Genomic DNA, 12,937 nt, shown 5'->3' on the forward strand with positions numbered 1-12,937 from the left:
GAGTTTTTATATTCTAAAAAATATATTTGATAATTAGACAATTTGAAATGACCTCAGTATGCTGTAAAAATACGGGAAAGGCCAAATGAAAATAAACAAGCAATTAACATGCTCCCAAACATTTATTTAAATTAACATTAATGGAGTAATTCGCTTCATTTAAAACGTAAATGTTTGTATAAACTAGTATCCAACTACGGTCGCAACTTCAGAAGACAATATCACTGTCTGAGTAACGATACGTACGGTTATAATATCATCTCCGTAGATATCTTCATATAGAGACTGGCTGTTGGAATGGTATACCACGTGAAGAAAGGACTTACCCGCTCTGTGATTCGCCAGGTATTGCACCATCAAAACCATTCATTCACTCTTTTCTGCTTTGTGAATGTGCGTATATATAAAGTAACATTTATTTTCTTCTTGAACAAATCTACCCATAAAAGTAAATACACACTCCACTTACATTGGTCAAAAGCCAAAATGTGTCAAATATTTAACGGCCATAATGAATTATTAGATTCCACCCTTATGTAGATCGATGATACTTAAATCTACGTAGATGATATCATGATCGTACTTATCGTTACTCAGACAGTGATACTGTCTTCTGAAGTTGACCAACTATAATAATATGAATATTAATCATCACCTTAAATTGGGAATTGTCCTGTGAAGAAATGTCCATGCGTGGAAATGTCTGGTCTCCGTGTTGAATGTATAGGGCGAGCCTATGATGAAACAATAAATTACATTAGTATGTTTAATCGAAGTTCATCACAGTTACTCGAATGAGAAGCACATGCTGCCATTCTAGCCAAAGAAAATGTTTGTGGATTTGGGTTGGTTTTTTTTGTTTCAGACAGAATATTATTTCAATCAGAGCTTCGGGATATAAATTTCTTTCGAACCATGACAGGTAATTGTTCATAATATGCAGCAGAATCAGTGAAGGATTTGTCCAGGACAGATTAAACGGAACCGATAAAAAGTAACACATAACCTCATATCATGACTTATATACATATAATATAGCATTGCATTTCGAATGTTGCTGGTATATATATTTTTTTCAGAGCCATGTTGATAATGCGGTGAAGATGCATTTTTGAAAAAGACTCCTTGATAGTGTTAAACAAAGCTTGTATTCTACACTACACACTTCTAATAAATGTTCCAAATGTGTGTTATATAAGACAATATTTTCATTGCTATTCTTTAACATTTGAGAATGCTTTTCACAAGATTTTGATGTAGTACTTTTATTCTTATGACAGAGACAGGAAGATACACTAATATGTCATACCATTTAAGACTATGTCCTCATTGTAGGCTAAATGACAAAATGTACATATAAGATGAAATTCATGTTTTACTTGTATGTGAGGGATATGCCTCTATTAGAAAAAAGTATACAAGTTAATGCATTAGAAATGACAGTGCAGTAAACATATTCATAAATAAAATGAACATGATACTCAAACAATAAATGATCTCTGTTTACATCTATTTAATGTGCAAAAAGTAAGCCTAAGACATGTGTTCAATACCACTTAATATACCTATCTACCAAGAATACTGCATATGATATGTGTGTCTTTGCTACATGTGTGAAGGCCAAATTGTCTGTGCATGCATTTGTCTGACTCACACAAAGAAAACTACTAATTACACATTTAAGTACTTTCTCCTAGTATATGCATATATTGTAGCAGTAAGAAAAGTAAATTCTATATTTTTGTATTTTGTCCATTTGTCTCTATATTGAATAAATTGTCTTGTTTTGTTGTCTTGTAGATGCACTAACGGTACAGGGTTTCTCAATCAGCAGTATGGAGTTAGTCGACACGAAAACATTACTTACCATCAGTATTCATCACTGACCTTGCCGGCAGAGGAGCCGACTGCTCCAACATAATGTTTCGTTCGACTGTCGTGGTCCGTGGCATTTTGCGACAGTCATCAGTCGGGAGATTGCGCACTTTACCGTCGAGATGTATATGTACAAAACTCGCACACCAGCATTTTGCCAGGTACATAAACTCACCATGCACAAATACTGTGCATACACATGCCAGAGTCAACTGTCAGTTCTCAAGAATATGTACATAACCGTAATTGATACTGTAGTTATCTTTTGGTCATTCTGACACATGTTATATGCAAAACAATGCATCCCCACAATGCTACATAAGGATATCATGTCCGAGTTTGTTCAGTTACTTTTCAAATAATATCTGACAGGACTAATTGCTTTAGTGTTTAGTTTTAGTGTCTCAGTTCTAAAAACAAATTAGACCATATGACGTTCATAACCTGCTCTTTGCAATGATATTGGGAATTAAACTGGAAAGTACATGATGTTTATTTTTATTTATTTGATTATTATTATTATTATTATTATTATTATTATTATTATTATTCAATGTATCACCCAATGCCGGATTCAAGTAAATCACTTACTCTGCTCAAAGTCTATGGTAATTGAAATCATGATTGACCCGGCCACTCGCTTCATGATATAATAGTATTAATACTCATTAAAGATTAACTTAGTTTCTTTAGTTTATGATGACATGAGCTACAGGTAAACTTATCAGTAACAGTTTTATCCATCAATTTTTGTGTTTACTAAAATTATTGTCGGATGGACAGTAAAAACTGTCAACATTAGCCCATGTAGAATCTAATCTAGACTGGCACGTTTAAATTTATCATACATTGTCTCAAATCAGGAAAATGTTATTAGTTGACCACTAATGATGCACACTGCAGTGACAGACATGGAAACAAAGTTGACTAACTTGTGTTTTCTGGTTGATTACTCATTAATTTGAAAGTGAGGAAGACATATTTTACTTGAAGATTAATTAGGGTACAGGTGCAGATAATGTACATTGCATCTTTGTTTTGCTTCTCCAGGTCCACCACATTGAAATCTGTAGGTCATCGGAGCACATTCAGGTCATGGCAGTCCAGGCGTCTCTACAGTTCAGGTAAGTTCAGCTTTAGTCTGTACTAGTACAAGCAGCCACACACCCGTGCATGCACATCGCTATATAAGTGCAATAATCTTGAACGCAAGGTTAAACCCAATTCCGACCGCCTCCGTGGTCTAGTGGTGGAGCGTTGGCCCTGAAAGCGGAAGGTCCGGGGTTCGATCCCCGACCGCGTTATACCAAAAGACGTTAAAAGATGGTACTTGTTGTTACCCTGTCTGGCGCTCGTCATTAAGGGGCTAAAACAAGTACTGGTCGGCTCGGAGTCAGTATACTGTGGCTGAGTGGGGTATTCATGTTAGACTGTGGCATGGTATCTCAGTGAGCTAGCACTATAAATCGGCATCAGTCCGGACTAGTACAAGCAGCCACACAAACACACACACGTACATGCATGTCGCTATATAAGTGCAATAATCCTGGACGCGACGTTAAACCCCATTTCACCTCACCTCACCTAAACCCAATTCCACCTCACCTAATGGAAACTGTGTGTGTGGCCGTAGATCTGCCGGACTGTTACAAGATAGTGCTGCCTGCCCTCTCCCCCACCATGGAGACTGGGACCATCATCAACTGGCAGAAGAAGGAGGGGGACAAGGTGTCTGATGGGGACCTCCTGGCTGAGATCGAGACTGACAAGGCTACCATGGGCTTCGAGTCAGTTGAGGAGGGATTCCTTGCAAAGATCATCATCTCTGCTGGCTCAAAGGATGTGCCCATTGGAAAGGTCTGTTTTAAGAAAATAATCACTTTCAGTTATACTTACATAGAAATGAAAAGTCATTTTGCAGTACTGTATATAAACAAACATATTCAGGAAAATAGGTGCACATTTTTCATTGATATCCTGAGGAAGGACTGAGAAACAGTGATTTTGGCATGTTTCTGTAGTGTCAAAGTATCAGGGGTCATCTGCACTATAAATAGCATTAAAGTTCATGGCATTGTGACACCTATAAGGGCAGGCTGGTGCATATCGTTTTACAAACTTACTTTTTGAGTGATAGGCAAATATTACTTGATGACATGATAAATCTTGAAAATTTGGGTTCAGTGGATCTGTCAATCAAGTAATTCTTTCACTGGTGATAATTCATGTGTTAAGTGTAACATGTTAAATTTGTTGATGTAATTTTTATCCTTTAGGTGAACGTTTGAAATAGTTTATATTATATAAATGAAGTAATACAAATAATTCATCACATATCAGCAATTTCCAACTCATGGTAATCTTGTCAGTTTTGATACTATTTCAGTTGGTGTGTATCATTGTGAATGAAGAATCAGATGTAGCAGCATTCAAGGACTACACCCCCCAGCCTGGCGATGACCAGCCCCCAGGGGGAGCCAAGGCTGCCTCACCCCCAGCAGCCGCAGCTCCAGCACCCTCCCCTGTGGCAGCTGCCCCTCCCCCTCCAGTAGCTGCTGCCCCTGTAGCTGCTCCTATAGCTGCTCCTGTAGCTGCCCCTAGTCCGGGGGGTAGAGTATTCGCAAGCCCTTATGCCAAGACGCTAGCAGCTGAGAAGGGGGTGAATCTTGGTGTGAGTAGACCTTGACCATGTTTGTTTGTTGTTGAAAGCTGCATTCAGAAATATTCCAGCTATATAATGGTGGTCAGTAAATAATAAAGCCTGAACTACTGTAGGGTTTTCAGAATTATCTCTTTACCAACTTGATTTCTCTATGCTCACATGTATTGGGTAAAATAGCTTTGTTATAACCATTTGAATTTGTAAAACTAATTTGTATGTTTTGTTACCATATTCGACGTAATAAGCGCCCAGGGCGCTCTCAAAATTAGAAATTTGGATTATGATTTCGGTGAAAGTACACAGAGTTGAAAGATCGTAAATTTCGTGGTTTATGCTGACATCCTGAAATGTTTATATACGACAGATATATTTTTCCAGAATTTAATTGCCCGTAATTATGAGCGCATATAACACACGAGTGTGTATTATACACGAATTTATAAGTCTTGTGTACATTAATCAATCGGAAGGGGTGCTAATTAGGATTGTTTACTAGCCAATATATTAACAAATATCGCTTATTAGAGGGGGGTGCTAATTACGGCGAATACGGTAATATCTCTTGACACCTAGACAGCAATTCTCATTCCCTGTTCTGATAATCTTGACTTAGTTCCATAACAAGTGGTCTTCATCTGTTTGTTTCTGTAGGTGGTCAGTGGTAGTGGCCCTGATGGTCAGGTTCGAGCCCAGGACGTGCTGTCCTTCACCCCAAGTGCTGCTCCCCTCGCTGCCCCAGCAGTTCCGGGGGCCGCCTTCACAGACATCCCACTCTCCAATGTCAGACAGGTAGGTAACCAGAGACAGCAAATCCATGATGTGTTTATAGGGGAGGAGGGGTGTGGCGGGGATCCAAAATTTAAATTTTAAACTTCTGTGTGTATGGTGTGTCTGTATTTCAAGGTATTAGGTTGGGTGGGGGACGGGGTCATGACCTAGTGGTCGATGTGTGATTAAACATGCTCTGCAGACTAAACACCTTGAAGGAAAACAGTCTACTTATTTAGTCTGTTTAATATTCAGAATGTTTACGTCATAGTTAAATGTTACAAGTAGTGATAAAAAAATACATGTCTTTCACAAGGAAACTAATTTTGTAATTGACATTTTTGGGTTTATTGTATGTTTATTTGTACTGGGGTTATGTCAAACACGATGTAAACTGTCACAGCTATATCAATAATGACAGTAGGTCTTTGTCAGTTGTTGAAGTTTGATGGGTATGGTTACAGCGTATACAGAGACTTCAGTTTTAACTTATGTATATTTTGTTATGTCCAGGTTATTGCAAAGAGACTGACCCAGTCAAAGCAGACCATCCCCCACTACTATCTCACAATAGATGTCAATGTGGACCGAGTGCTCAGGTAGGGGACCTTGGCTGTGGTTGAGAATACAACTTACATGTTGTCTCGTACAAGCTATCTACAAAGTAAACTCGTAAATTTTGAATATTTTGACAGGAGCATCGTTGTTTTCATAACTTACTGTGTCAGTATTGCGAGCTTGTAAGAAGGAAAAACAAATCCATATGCAGTGTTACTTCCCTTCTTTACATATCCTTTTGGCAAGGAACAGCAAGGATGTCTTTGTGGAATGGGGAAGTTCATCAATTATTATTCTAGAGTAGGGTAACAAATGTTGAGGCTGTTGAATGAATATAATAACCTGAACAATAAATGTAGACATCCTCTTGCCTGAAAATGCAGATGCTTAAAAGTGATGTTGTTGAGGTAAAAGTGGTTAAAGCATTCCTCATCATACTAAAGACCTGGGTTCGATTCCCCACGTGGGTACAAATGTGAAGCCCATTTATGAGATCACCAGCCATGATATTGCTGGGTTATTGAGAAAAGAGGCATTAAACCTTAATCATCACTCACTCACTCACTTACTCTGACAGAGAAGTTGGAAGCAGTTTTTTGTATCATCCGAAAGCTGACTCTGGTTATTTGCTTCACCTGCTGAAACCAACCATGTATAGAAATATGACAAAACGTGAGAAAGTTTTGTTCAGGCGAGCTTAACCTCAAACTCACCCACTTTGGAAATTTACTAAAAGGCCACCATTGTGATTGGTTGGTCACCTTAGCACTGCTTCTCTTGGACAGAGGCTTATTTTCATGCTAACTCGCATCCCATAAACACCAGTTATTGGTTATGTGTGAACCTTGTGTAACATGCAACTGATAGTTGTGGAAATAAGCTCTTCCAAAATGTTGAAAGGACATCCGTAGCTAATCTTATGTTAATCATGCAAGTTTGTTATTTCAGTCTGCGCAGAGATTTCAATGAATCTCTTGCCAAGCAGAATGTGAAACTGTCCGTGAATGACTTCATCATCAAAGCCTCAGCTCTTGCCTGCCAGAAGGTCCCCGAGGCCAACTCTTCATGGCAGGACACTTTCATTAGGCAGTAAGTCGATGAATATAACAGCTGGTGATATAACGTTGTTATCCTACTAGTAATGAAGCCCCTCTCTCACAGGATGCTACTGCCCCCGTGATCTTGTGGACAGAGCATCTGAGCGGAAAGTTGGTAGTTCGATCCCAGGTTGAGCCATACCAAGAGACGTTAAAAGATGGTACTTGCTTGGCTCTTGTCATTAAAGGGATAAAATGACGGGTCAGCTGAGAGTTGGTATGCTGTATCTGAGTGGGGTCTCCAAGACAATGTACCATTATCTGATCATGGTAGCTAAAATGGCTTCATTCGTTGAAAAGCAAATTAGAAATTGTAACATGTTAATGATATATTTTTGGTTACCTGAAGAGATGTCCTGACAGGATGATTTAGAAAGTAGTTTTGATTTGATCATTAGATTACTTTTGTTCAAAGGAAAGTGATTTACTTCTATTTCAGATACAATTCAGTTGATGTGAACATAGCAGTAGCAACAGACAATGGCTTGATAACACCGATAGTGTTTAGAGCTGACGTCAAGGTGAGGATCAGGTTTAATATACCTAAGGCATTCATTGTTTAGAACACCTACGAATCATGTGTGAACAGGGATGCACAATATACTATTCAAGGGACTTTAAATTTCTAGTATTACATTTTTAGGTCAGGTTTAGCAAAATATGGATAATGTATACATGTACTAGTTTGCATGCTGCTTGTGTTCCTCTGTTATCCCCACTTGCTTGTTGTTGTAGATTGTGATATGTATGTTGATGTTTTTGCAGGGTTTATCACAGATTTGTCAAGATGTGGCGGTGCTAGCAGCTAAGGCGAGGGAGGGACGGCTACAGCCACAGGAGTTTCAGGTATACTGTCACATCGTGGTCAGGATAGCAGTCTCACATTGCTCACATGCTTGTTGCATTAACATTCAAGTGTGGAACATTGGCTTTAGTATTGAGGCACTTGCATATATTTAAAAGCGTGCTCAACAACCTACTAAATCAACTGGATAAGAGCGTCTTCTTGTTTAACATACAGGAAGTTATGTATATTTTATTGTAATCAGTATGTCAAACATATCCTTTTGGGAACAAGTGAGTCATGTGTATACAATGAGAAGTCATCAATCATTATCTTGCTGAGCTGGTAAGTTTGTCTCCTTTACCTAGCCTTTGCATGTAATGGATAAGGGAGATAATTCATGGTTCCTTACCGGCGCATGTTCCTTTCTGAGACTACCGGTAGATGTATTATTCAAGGCTGCTGTATATATCCTGTCAACCATGTTAAAATACAAGGAATGATTGTGTTTGCAGCTTTTTTGGTCTCATTTTCATGCTTTCGTGTAATATCCCTATTGGGATCAAATTGATATTTTTAACAGATTTTCTGTATTTTTTTTTGTGTGAATTGTCCTACATTGTAGAATTCAGTGCAGATCAATTGTCTTTCATTGCAGGGTGGTACTTTCACAATTTCAAACTTAGGCATGTTCGGCATCAAACACTTCTCAGCGGTCATCAACCCTCCCCAGGTATGTCACACAACAGGTGGGGTTTGTCACAGGATCATGTCTTCAAGGGGCGGTTGGGTATCCTAGTGGTTAAAGTGTTCACTCGTCTTGCCAAAGACCTAAGTTCGATTCCCCACATCGCTACAATGAGTGGAGCCCATTTCTGGTGTCCCCCGCCATGATATTGCTGGAATATTGCTAAAAGAGGCGTAAAAACATACTCACACATGTCTTCAAATTTGCGGAGATTCACAAGATGAATTAATCAGTTGTTGTTATGCAATGCTAGCATATGAACTGGGTTAGTTGGCTTCAATATGTGACTTGGGTAATTGAGTGCCCTTAAACCCAGAACGCATGGATCGTTGCTCATGCAGTCTACCGCAGATTGTTTATTAACATATGTATTGGAGAACATATGTTTTACCATAAGCATGCATCTTTGGGGTTGACATACGTAGATATATTGCTCAGTGAAAGTGACCCCATCATGATATTGCAGGAATATTTCTTAACAGTGGCTAAAACTCTACTCACTCACTCATTCCCCCATTGGGATTGGGGGTTAGAATTGGTTCCCAGCAACCCAGGCTATCAAATGGATCAGGTGGTCAGGGTTGGTGATTTGGTTGATTGTGCATCATTGTACCCTGACATGGATCGTTGCTCACAATATCTATCACTGGGTCAGATATGATTGTTTGCAGGTCGCCGTAATATGACTGGGATATTGGTGCGTGCGGCGTTAATAAAAAAAACCACTCTCTCATGCTCCATACCACAATGAAAATATTGTTCAAAGTTGAAGTCCGCCAGTTTATTTGATGTATTGACCTCAATGTAACAGACTGAAAAATTGACATGGTTCATGTGATATTGCGTGTACCAGAGATTCATCCCCTGCACCAATGCCTGTATTAAGGGCCAACTAAAATGAGGATCAGGTTATCTCAGTGTGTGATCAGACATTGGTTATGATGTGTCACTGAAAACCTGGCAGCATGGATTGTTGTTGCTCATACTGCCCACCACTGGTGTGTCTGGCCCGGACTTGATTAATCACAGGCCGATGTATGCTACCTGTTCTGGTAATATAGCTGACGTCATTCACCCACCTGACCCTGTGAAGATCTGGGGTAGAATAGGTCTTCAGCAACCCATGCTTGCCGTAAAAGGCGACTATGCTTGTCGTAAAAGGCGACTAACGGGATCGGGTGGTCAGACTGACTTAGTTGATGCATGTCATCTATCCCATTTGCACGGATCGATGCTCATGATATCAGTCACTGGATTGTCTGGTCCAGACTCGATTATTTACAGACCGCAGTCATATAGCTGGAATAGTGCTGAGTACAGCGTTAAACAACAAACCAACCAACCATTCACCCACCTACATATATGAAATCAAGATGTTATGAATTACATGTTCAGAAGGGATTTTCCAGCTGAATGTGATTGTACCCCATGAAAGGGAAGAAATCCTGTACACCATGCTATTGACACCTGTAATACATTTATCATTACAAGTTAACAATTACTTCAGTGAAATATTTGTGACGATAAAATTCTTGCGACCGCTATCAGACTCTCCGTATAATAACTGAAAGAGCAAATTGATCAAAGATCAAAGATTATGACATCATGATTCTGTACAGGCTGGAGAGCAAACCTGTCTATTTTCTTTGTGTTCCTGATCAAATAGCGAAGTTCTTTGACAAGTAGCCTAATGATAATGATGGATTGTGTTACGGATGTGATGGAACATTTAACATGTATATGTTGTTTCAGGCATGTATACTAGCTGTTGGTGGAGCGGACAAAAGATTGATTGTGGATGAAAACTCAGATCAGGGGTAAGTCTGTTCTGGAGTTAATCTCTTGGTGCAATATTGGTAGTAATGGTGACGTTTGTGAGGAACACATGGATAACAAGTTACACTGAATACAATGCAAGGTCTGTTTTATTTCCATACGTTACTCAAAATTTAGCATTTATTTAAGCACATTGTTTCTAAAATATGGAAGAACATGTGGTTCATATCATGTACTAGCAGTGTTTGAAATAATATTAAAACCCAACAAGACAGTCAGGCAGGTGACCCATAAGTGTTGTCTCCCCATCTTCCAAGTAACCTGCCCGCATTCAGATGTTTATGAATATTGAAAAATCCCCCCCAAAACCAGTCAAATCTCACCTTGATTCAGTTGAAATAATGCAAACAATTACTTGAGAGTTATGATAAAACTGAATATGTCAGTAGTCTTTACATTATCTGTCAGACAGTCGTGGAGGTAGAGTAATTTCATGCAACCCTACTGAAAAGTTACCAGTTACAAGCAGCCGGAGAGGCAATTATATGGACACTGTACTAGTCATGTACTCAAGGGACAGTCATATACAGAAAGATGAAATAGATGTATATGAGAACCAGTCAAATTTGTCATTTCCATAACCGGTCAGTTACATGTGACGAATATAGAGGTTAATTTACTGTTAATGATTTCACATTAAATCTGTGACTTGTGTATTTCAGGTACCGATCAGCCAACATGATGTCTGTGACTTTGAGCTGTGACCATCGTGTTGTGGATGGCGCTGTAGGAGCACAGTGGTTGGCCGAGTTCCGGAAGCTGCTGGAACGCCCAGAGAACATGCTGTTATAGCACAACACAAACGTAGTGATCTGAACAAATGTCAAAGTGCTATATAAAATGGAAGAGAAGCCACCTGGCTCAGAAAGTGGTGGGATGCTTTACCATGACATCAATGCAATTAGGAACAGTGAATCCAATAAAATGTTAATTTAACAGTATTGATCATGAGAAAGAACACATGCAATTTACAGTAGCAGCTGAATTGATTACAGAGCTGAGGAAACTCAACTTAATATTACCAAAATAAGATAAACGCCCAGTAACTGATAATAAAATTTCATAAAAGTAGATCTGAGGTTATTATGCTTCTCAGCCTGGCTAATTCTATACCAATAAGCTGTGATGGCTGTGTAATGTCACAAGTATTTGAATGTATTGAGTTCACTGCCAGCATCCACCACTGTCTCGAGCGAGCTGTGGTTGTCCGAGGTGTTTTCATTGAGTGAACCAAGGTATAGATGCAATGAATGGAGCACTCCACTGGGGTAGGTGAACGCCTTGTTAATGTTGTTTGTTATTGCTTGGCTCTATATGCTTGTTACTAACAGCTCATTTGAATCTGGTATATACAAATATGATTTCCGTGAGATTATAGCAGCATATTAAGTCTGAAGGAAATTATGCATTTTTTTGTGGGCTTTCTTTCTCCTTTCCCAGTGATTCATAGTACAGTTCGGTGCTGTATTAGTATGTCTCTTTATTTCTTGGTCATTCCGACCCAACAAGTGTACATCGTCCCAGTGAAACCTCACATTCAGATCTCGACTCAAAGGAGCGGCGTCAGTTAGCAGATGGTGTTTGTATACTGAGACTACTTATAGATTGTGATTCTGATGTATCCCAGGCATGTGAAGTATTTATGTCCCCGTATTCACCCCTGCTAACACATCACATATCACTGATACCAACTACAATAATGTCTGTATTGACAACCAGTCTCATTAAATACAGATCTTTTACTGGGATCTGTGAAAGATTTGGCCCCATTCCACAAAGCAATGTTAGTGCCAAGATGATGATACTCCCTTAGCTTTACATGGACTTCCTCATGGGTGCAGTGTTTCAAGCCCTATTTGGTGTCCCTTGCTGGGATGTTGCTGGGATATTGCTAAAATAGGAGTAAATCCGTAGTCAGAGCACTATTATCACTTCTTGGAAGGGGCCTGTGTTTATCGAGACTATTGACATCCCTATGTATAACTACCATCCAGATAGTAATCTATGCTTGAATACGCAGAAAGTGCATTTATGAGTTATGCTGGAGTTATGGCCTGTTTCCATGCCTCAACATCACATAAGTGGACAAGGCTGGGCTATGGCAGGTGCTTGTTTCTGTTGGGCGTGAGGTGTGGAATGGCTGTAGCTGTAGCATCTCGGGCTGAATCCAGGCGGCAGGAGTGCTCCATAATGTAGGCTACAGGTGTTGAGTGATGTTACTGTACATACTGGTGAGGTCCCACACTGTCAGCTACAGTCCACTGGGTTATGTAACATGTGAGATTTAATTATGTGTACATTTAAATCAGAATTAAAATGTTTTAAGTATTGGAATGTTTTGTTTCATCTGTTTGTTTCTTGAGGTACACATAACCGAGGTCTGCTGCAAATGCAGTTTAAATAAATATTTCATGTAGGTTGTTGCTGAGAACTCAAATGACAATATTTCAAGGGCAAAATTTTACACAAGGCCAACAGGTGCTCTGGTCATCTGAAGCTCCAATATTCAGTGTGCAAGATTGCACCCCTTAGTCTCCACAGGATCCGCTGGTTGTGGAATTGTCAAAGGGTCCACGCTGATGCATTGTTTTACCACAGTGGTACACATT

General features: G+C 39.4%; 1 protein-coding gene across 1 annotated transcript; it reads left to right on the forward strand.

The window, feature by feature from the left end:
• Positions 1-1,853: 1,853 nt before the first annotated feature.
• Positions 1,854-12,658, forward strand: LOC124147869 (dihydrolipoyllysine-residue acetyltransferase component of pyruvate dehydrogenase complex, mitochondrial-like). Its single transcript, XM_046518680.2, has 12 exons — positions 1,854-2,036; positions 2,926-2,999; positions 3,509-3,732; positions 4,262-4,546; positions 5,189-5,326; positions 5,819-5,904; positions 6,812-6,952; positions 7,400-7,481; positions 7,726-7,806; positions 8,403-8,477; positions 10,245-10,309; positions 10,991-12,658. The coding sequence occupies exons 1-12, from the start codon at positions 1,921-1,923 to the stop codon at positions 11,118-11,120; spliced, it is 1,497 nt and encodes a 498-aa protein (XP_046374636.2). The 5' UTR covers positions 1,854-1,920; the 3' UTR covers positions 11,121-12,658.
• The last annotated feature ends 279 nt before the right edge of the window (positions 12,659-12,937 follow it).

Source organism: Haliotis rufescens, unplaced genomic scaffold (genome assembly GCF_023055435.1).
Source record: "Haliotis rufescens isolate VD_foot unplaced genomic scaffold, xgHalRufe1.0.p SCAF_1, whole genome shotgun sequence".
Classification (NCBI taxonomy): Eukaryota; Metazoa; Mollusca; class Gastropoda; order Lepetellida; family Haliotidae; genus Haliotis; species Haliotis rufescens.

Excerpts from the sequence above, each read along its gene's own strand:
- LOC124147869 (XM_046518680.2), top strand. The coding sequence starts at position 1,921 with ATGTTTCGTTCGACTGTCGTGGTCCGTGGCATTTTGCGACAGTCATCA. Across the intron at positions 5,327-5,818 it reads CACTCTCCAATGTCAGACAG|GTTATTGCAAAGAGACTGAC; the intron begins GTAGGTAACCAG and ends TGTTATGTCCAG. Across the intron at positions 10,310-10,990 it reads GATGAAAACTCAGATCAGGG|GTACCGATCAGCCAACATGA; the intron begins GTAAGTCTGTTC and ends TGTGTATTTCAG.